This window comes from Amphiprion ocellaris, chromosome 15, assembly GCF_022539595.1.
Source record: "Amphiprion ocellaris isolate individual 3 ecotype Okinawa chromosome 15, ASM2253959v1, whole genome shotgun sequence".
In the NCBI taxonomy this organism is placed as follows: Eukaryota; Metazoa; Chordata; class Actinopteri; family Pomacentridae; genus Amphiprion; species Amphiprion ocellaris.
The window spans coordinates 26,151,601-26,160,139 of record NC_072780.1 but is presented as its reverse complement, the minus strand read 5'-3'; the positions used below and the strand labels follow the sequence as shown (position 1 = coordinate 26,160,139).

General features: G+C 39.4%; 1 protein-coding gene across 1 annotated transcript in view; it reads left to right on the top strand.

The window, feature by feature from the left end:
• LOC111571909 (collagen alpha-1(XIV) chain) overlaps window positions 1–8,539 on the top strand; it is a 245,817-nt gene that overhangs the window by 177,636 nt on the left and 59,642 nt on the right. The window contains exons 25-28 of the mRNA XM_055017695.1: window positions 11–150; window positions 1,383–1,506; window positions 6,997–7,140; window positions 7,755–7,919. Coding sequence (XP_054873670.1) covers window positions 11–150; window positions 1,383–1,506; window positions 6,997–7,140; window positions 7,755–7,919 — 573 coding nt within the window. The remainder of the gene's footprint in view (window positions 1–10; window positions 151–1,382; window positions 1,507–6,996; window positions 7,141–7,754; window positions 7,920–8,539) is intronic.

Here is an 8,539-nt window from a genome sequence, read left to right as displayed (position 1 = left end):
TTGTGTTCAGTTTGTAAAGCAGCCAAAGCAGACCTGGTCTTCCTGGTCGACGGTTCCTGGAGCATCGGCGACGACAACTTTCTGAAGATCATCAGATTCCTCTACAGCACCACCGGAGCTCTGGACCAGATCGGCCCGGATGGCACTCAGGTACCACAGAGTTGGTTTGGCCTTCTTTAAACAGAGTGATAGCTTTGACATCCAAACTCCTGCTGTCTCCTGGTGTTTGGTTTGACTGGAAAATTATTGACAGCAGTGCAGGAAAGTCAGAAAACAAACCTAGAAGCAGAGACTTCTCTTTGCCAAAGGCGCAGCAGGATTCTCAGCCTTGTTCTGTATGTTGGTGGGTTGCTGTAAACTACGGTGGCAGCAGAGACGGAGTAATGAAAGACATCATCAGTGGTAATCCGCTGAGTGCTGCTGTGGAGGTGTCAGTATTGACTGCACTGCTCATATAGCACACCTTGTACCATTCTTTACTGGATCCTTGACTTAAATTATCATCAAATAATGTTCTTTCAACAACTGATTATCTCAGAGTTAAACAAGTATTTGTTTATGACATGTGGCTAAAATTGAATATACAATAGCTTTAGCTGGAGATGCACATGTCCTTTGGTTTCAGTGCTGCCTGGATTAATATTTGATAGATATGTAGACGTTCCCCTGTTCAAAACAGTCACACAAAGGAAATAAGAGGCGGTATAAATCACATTACTGTAACAGGAGGCGGAGGTTCATCTCCTGTGTCCAACTACTTCACTTTGACTTTTCAATGGTCTTTGAACTAAGTGCTGTTTGACGTGCCATTTTGTTGTTAAACTTAATCCAATCCTCAGCTCAAAATCATGATATTTCATCAAAATCACCTTATGGAATATGTCTTGTTTATAAATTGCTGATTCCATTGAGTTGCAGGACTTTGTATTGCAGTGATAAATGAGCCCACAGTGAGGAAAAATGTGGAAAAAACTGGGTTCTGGGGGTTAAGAACAAAGGAGATTAGAAACCAATGCAGGAATAAGACCAGGACAGAGAACAAAAGTGAAGACTTGCAGTTGTTTGACATTTGTGGGGAAGAGGGAGGACTTACGAGTTGATTTCTTGAGAGAAGAGCTGGTTTCGACATACTGCTGTGTCTTGATTGGCAAATAAAGGTGTCCACAAGGACACAAGAAACAGAAGTATAGTGGAAATAAACATCAGGGGAAAGAGAAGAGGCAAAACTCTCCATTTCATTTGTTTGACTTCCATGGTAGCAGAAAATAAAAGTTGAAGACCAAAGCATCTACTAGAGGCAAATAAAAAAAACTGAAGTAGCAGCTCAGGTTAAAATGTTGCACATTTTTGCTGATTAGCTCCTTCGCTGTGTTGTCTGACAGGTGGCGATCGTCCAGTTCAGCGACGACGCCCGGACTGAGTTCAAGCTGAACTCGTACAGCGACAAGGAGCGACTGCTGGACGCAATCAACAAGATTACCTACAAGGGAGGAAACACCAAGACAGGTGAGATCCATGAGGAGGAGAAAACACAACTTGATGAAAACATGTGACGCTGGTGTTGAAGTCTGGTGGAGTTTCAGGGACGGATGATGTGTGCTTGAAACACAGAAACAAATGTGTTCAACTTCTGCCACTGATGAAATCCCCAGAAGAAATCATCTCTGCTGTGGAAATCTGGATGAGCCATAGCAAAAACAGTCAAGGTGCAGCAGTATTTGTCTTTGTAATTTATTAAAAAATAAAAGAAGTAGCAGTGAACAGTAAAAAAGAGAAATGCAGAGTGAATGTTTCAGCTGAAAGGCTGGAGCTCCAACACCAAGCTCATGTTCAGAGGTCTGACCAAGATTCAAAGAACAAATGCAAACTTACACAGATCAGCCTCAACATTAAAACCACCTGCCTAACCCTGCATAGGTCACCCTTATGTCATCAAAAATGCTCTGAACCAGTGGACATGGACAAGAAGACCTCTCAGGGTGTCCTATGGGGTCTGGCACCTGGACGTTGGCAGTGGATCCTTTGAGTACTCTGGGTTGTGCATAGGGGCTTCTGGGGAATCAAATTTGTTCCACTGCATCCTGTTGATACTTGATCAGAATGGGGTCTAGGAAATTTGGAAGTCAAATCAAAGTCTTGGGCAATTGTTATGTTCCTCAAGATGTTTCTGATTGTTTGATGTTTTTGGGATGTGGTTGGGTGCATTTTCCTGCGTGGGTAGGCCAGTGACGTTTGGGATTTCCATTTGCATGAAGGAGTTTGCTTGTTCTGGGACAATGTTTATTTGGGCGTGGAAGTCTCATCAACATGGATGCCAAAATCCAAGGTTTTCCAGCAGAACGCCACATAGTAAGATAAGATAAGAGAGTCTGTTATCTGTCCAGTCCAGTTTGTTATTTAGGTGAACACCCAGGTACTCGTAGGTCCTCACTCTCTCAATGTCAAGTCCCTGGATGTTCAGCGGTGGAGTGTATGAGGGTTGCCTGTGAAAATCGATCTCCTTTGTCTTGCTGCCGTTCATTTGAATGGGGTTCTGCTCACACCAGTAGACAAAGTCCATGATGACCTTCCTGTACTCACAGTCGTTCCCCTCTGACATGCATCCTATGATGGCAGTGTCATCGGAGAACTTCTGGAGATGACAACTGTCTGTGGAGTAGCGGAAGTCTGATGTGTAGAGGGTGAAGAGGAAAGGTGAGAGTACTGTACCCTGAGGGGCTCCTGTGCTGCAGACCACCACATCAGACACACAGTCCTGTAGCCTCACATACTGCGGTCTGTCTGTGAGGTAGTCCATGGTCCATGTGGCCAGCTGGTCACTGACCCCCACTCTCTCCAGCTTCACCCTAAGCAGTGACAAATATGATCAATGTTATTCACTTCACCTGTCAGTGGTCATAATATTGAGTCTCATGGTATTGGGGTTATTCGGCCTTGGTGCTTGACGCTGGTCACAGTATAATCATATACTGTAACAAAACCGTAGAAAACATTATCGCGGTCAGGTCTATCAACAGTCATGCCCAAACTTGGTTGTGATCGTCACATTACAAATACAATTCATCCCAATACAAACAAAATTTTGCTACCACACCCTCTAAATGCAAGAAAGACACCTGAGCACAAACACGACTTCCTAATGACATTATCAAAACTTATTGAGCAAAAGGTAAATTAAATCTGTCTTCTGTGTGTTGTGTCACTGTGCACGTGTTTTTCTTTCCCTTGTGTCTTCCTGCATGTAAAACACATCCCCATGCAGTGTCGTTCTTAAGTGCACAGCAGCCTTTATTTCTGGAGTGTGTGTAATGAGAGGAAGTCTGTAGGGAAGCAGTGAGAAGTGCAGTCATTAATCACTGTTTACCGAACAGCGCAGGGATGACACTACAGATTTGCTCCACCATCACTGCCGGGGAGGAGTTTCTCCCGATGCTAATGTCGCTCTGTAAAATCTTCAATTTCTAGCAGAAAGCAACAGTTTGGGGAGTTAAAAAGCACTCAATCACCGCCTTCCGCACACCACAATTAAGAGTCCGTTTGCTGGCATTCCCAGCGGCCTGCAGGATATTTGATTGCTGGATCTATTTAAAAACCTGCTGCTACTTTATTGCTTTATTGAAATGTAACAACCGTGCAGAAATCTCACGCCCCAGAGAGAATCTTGAGATCAATATAAATTGTAAAGTTTTAAAAAGGAGACACTAATGAGTTTTTTTTTTTTTTGGTAACAGCGAATGTGAGTTGTTTGGTAAATAGTTTAAGGTAGAGTTTTGAATAGAAGCAAAGAGAATATTATACAATTAACCTCCTGAGCCTCAAAAAACAAGCCAGAGGGATTGAAAGGCGCAAAAATATCACAAAAGAAGTGTACTAATTATCAGCTTGAAAGTGGAGAGAAAGATTGGATGTTCAACTTTCCAAGAGCTGTTGATCTACTAATTTGTGACTTGTCCGTCCATCAGTAACCAAATCATAGTACCTATAAAATTCAAACAGCATTGCAAGATTGTTAAATCGAGGTGTTGAGACGGTATTCAGTCAGTTGCAGTTTGCTGCATCACCACTAGATGCCACTAAATCCACCACTCTGCTCCCATAAGTAAGTTTGATGTCTTAATTTCTTCAAACAACCCCAGAGCGCTGTAGCTTCATATTTCAGTGTCCGTGACATTATTTTATATCTGGACTCCTACAGAAAGACTCCTTACTGGATGGACAAAACACAGAACACAGATTCTCTCTGTATTCTGTCTGTCTGCTGCTTCGAATGTGGTTTACTCGCTGTTGCTCCATCTGATGTTCATTTACATCAACATGTCATGAACCGATTATCATGTGTTGAGGATCTTTTAGACACCCGGATTCCACCCCTAAATGATATCAAGAAACAAACGAAAAACAGAATCAGAAATACTTTACTGATTCCCGAGGGAAAACTGCATATGTTACAGTTGTTCCCATTCAAAGTCAGAAATATAAACAGCACAAAATATATAGATTAACATAAGTAAAAAAAATCTGGCCTAAAAATATAAACATAAGTAGAAACTTATGACCTATAAATACAAAAAAGTATAAATTATGAACTAAAAATATAAATATAAGTTAAAAAATGACGTAAAAATATAAACATAAGTAGGAAAATATGACATAAAATATAAACCTAGGTGCAAAACATATTACCTAAAATATGAACATAAGTAGAAAAATCTGACCTAAAAATATAAAGATAAATAGAAAAATCTGACCTAAAAATAGAATCATAAGTAGAAAAATGTGGTCTAAAAATATAAACAAAATAAGAAAAATATGACCAAAAAATAAAAACATTTGTTGAAAAATATGACCTAAATATAGAAACCTAAGCAGAAAAATGACCTAAAAATAGAACCTTAAGTAGAAAAACATGTCCTAAATACGTAAACATAAGTAGAAAAATATTACCTAAAAGTGTAAACCTAAGAAGAAAAATCTGACCTAAAAATGTAAACATAAGCAGAAAAATATGTCCTAAAAATATAAACATAAATAGAAAAATATGACCTAAAAATATAAACACAGTTAGAAAAATATTACCTAAAAACAGAAATAGAAAAATATGACTTAAAAATATAAACATAAGTCAAAAAATATGGCCAAAATATGTAAACAGAAATAGAAAAATATTTCCTAAAAATATAGAAATGCATAAGTAGAAAAATAGGACCTAAAACTATAAAAAGAAATAGAAAAATATGGCCTAAAATACAAACATAAGTCAAAACAGTATAAGCATAAATGTAGTGTGCTTACTACTTAATATTTTACTTTCCCACATGCCCTGTCGTCACACTGCACGCTCCAGTTTTGAGTCCAGTTTTCACTCTACAGTGATAAATAATTTCAGTGAAACCTAAAATATTGCTGTTGGTTAAGTGAACTTGGGCCGCGACTCTTCTGCGTGTCACAAAGCCGACTACACAAGCTGCTGCCACGAGTATTTCACACATAGCAGTTTAATTGGAAGTAAATTAAAACTGCACAGCTGCACACGAGGAGGCTTCATCTTCTAAGGAAAATTAAACAGGAAATAAACTCAGCCAGAGTTGCAGCCAGAAATGGAACAAAATTCCCATTACTGCTGTAGGATCCACCAGCCATTATTCCACAGTGGAACAGGACAAGAGCAGATTTTATCTGTCCTTCTCCTGCCCTGGGTTTAACACCTTCACAGTCACAGGTTGGAGACGGGGCTCGCTTTGATCAGTGGCCCTGAAACACCAAGACACTGCAAGTAATACGCTTTCCAGATCTGGTACGAGGGTGCAAAGTAACATCAGCAGCAGAGCACCAGATCAGACTTTAAAGGATCCCCCTACACAGACCTCCAGGAAGTAAATTAGGCCTGTCAGCCAGGAGACTGGTTTAAACCCCCAGCCACTATCAGGCCTACAAGGGACCAAATGGCCGCCAATAAACATTTAGACTGATTCCTGAGCCATTGAAGTAGAGGCTCAGTAACCTGGATGACAACTTTAAAGACATTCCACTCACTGACAAAGGAGCTCTGGACTCACGTCAGAACCAACAAAGACAATCATCTCACAATTCTGGACTAAACTCCTTTTTATGTACATCCATTTCACAAAACAAGTGAACTTTTTAATAACTTCATGGTTAATCCACATCTTGCCTTGCCTTTAATATTTTATTCCTCCTGATTAGTATTAATATGATAATTCGTAGCATGTCTGTCATTCACATGATCATATCTGGTATCGTTCTGATTCCCCTGTCTGTCAGTAATATACCTAGATATATCATGTTCACCATATTACAATATTTTTGGAGTTGCAGACACCACAAAAATCACCTGAAAATGTAACTCTGTGAGAGACATCTGGACATCAGCCCTCCCTGACAGAGGATGTACCAGACCCCTACTGAGTTAATGATATGCAAAGGTCCACTTTAAAAGACCACATCTGAAAGCACCATGTGGAGTCCTCTTTTACCATCAGAGTCCTCCTTTGGAGGAGCTCTCCTTTACCATCAGAACAATCCTTGACCATCAGGTCCTCCTATCTGAGAGCAATTCATTGTTCCGAGGCTCCACTCTGTCACTGTCACATATGAGCAGTTTAAAATGCACTTTAAGGCAGAATACAATGTGATACATACATGTGAATGGGAGACATTACAATGAAACTTAAATTACTGACATTAAGGAAATGACTTCCTGTATTACAAGGTTTTCAAATAGTTTTTTTTTAAATAAGCAAATGTTGTAGTATCTCATAACATTTGCAAAATTTTGCATAAAATCCCAGAAGAGAAAACTGAACTGCTGCATAGTGAGGTGTAAGGTTGCATGGTGGCATTTATTCGCAGTTTCTGAAAATAGTTGCCTCCAAAAAGGGAAAACACAAAAAAATGCATCATGCTGCCTTCTGTACAGTTTACTGGAGCCAGTTAATCTAAGTTGACGTTGATCAATGCCTCTTTTTGCCCAATCAGGTCGAGCCATCCAGCACGTGAAGGAGAACATCTTTACAGCTGAGGCAGGACTCCGGAGAGGAATCCCTAACGTCCTGGTGGTTCTCACCGACGGTCGATCGCAGGACGACGTCAACAAAGTTTCCAAAGAGATGCAGATGGCAGGTCAGAAGCTGGCTGTTTATGTTGGAGAAGTCCCAGGAGATTTTCAGGATTTTAGCAAATTAACTGAAAGCTGAATTCTTTGTTGTACTTGATATTTTAAAAAGATTCTCTTTTCTGGTGATCGCACAACAAATCCTTGTGATTAATTGTTATATATCTTCATCTTATCCCACCACACTTAACACATAACAGGACAGCTTTTAAATGAAATTAATACTATCCTCTTGCACATTTCAAGTTCTTGTTTACGTCACATACTCTCGGGTGACTGCTTTACACATTCCTGCACACTGGAAATATTTCCATTACTTTGTGTGATTTAGAAACCTGATTACACTTTCTGCTAATTTGACTTATAACTCTGCTTCTTATTTACACACTTTTAATCTATATGAACTGTTTTACTGTTATGCCCTAAAACACCAAGTCAAATTCCTGGTATGTGAAAACCTACTTGGCAATAAAACCTTTCTGATTCTGGCGTAACCTGTTATATAATACTGGAATTCAAGACAAAATCATTTCCTGTCTTGTAAAAGACGCAGTTTAACGTCGTCATCCACTTTCTCCTGCTGGTTATTCTCACATTTTTCCTACTCTGTCTCCCTGTAAAGGTTACATTGTGTTCGCCATCGGTTTTGCTGATGCCGACTACGGAGAGCTGGTGAGCATCGCCAGCAAACCCAGCGACAGACACGTCTTTTTCGTGGACGATCTGGATGCCTTTAAGAAGATTGAAGAGAAGCTGGTGACCTTCGTGTGTGAAGCCGCCACCGCCAGTGAGTAATGTTTCAAACCGTTTGGTGAAGTCGGACTCTACTTTTAGAACAAAGTCATTTCTTTGCCGATCAGAAGTTGTAGTGTTGTTTGTTTAGGCAACTTTGTAGCATGTGGACCGTTGAGTTGTGCCTTGTTTCTAAGGTTCTGTAACCTCCGATGTTACTGTGGCAAATTCACATACATTAGTCAGCTAGAACTAACCACACAATCAAATGTTAGACTGAAGATAAAGGTTTACCAAGCACTCTGACTGACAGTGCAAAAGCTGGACACACGGAAGTCAGGCCAATAATCAATTATTAATAGTAAAGCAAACAACAAAGCTTGAGTCAAATTTCCTTCCAGTACAGAAATAGGATCGAAGTTTAAATAATATGGAATAAAACACACATAACCCAATTACTCATTAAATCAGCAGCATCGTCATGGAAGTCTCTCCTTTAAAAGTGTGGGACCTTTATATATATATATATATATATATATATATATATATATATATATATATATATATATATATATATATATATATATATATATATATATATATATATATATATATATATATATATATATATATATATATATATATATAGTCGAATCCTAGGGCCAGTAACCTCCT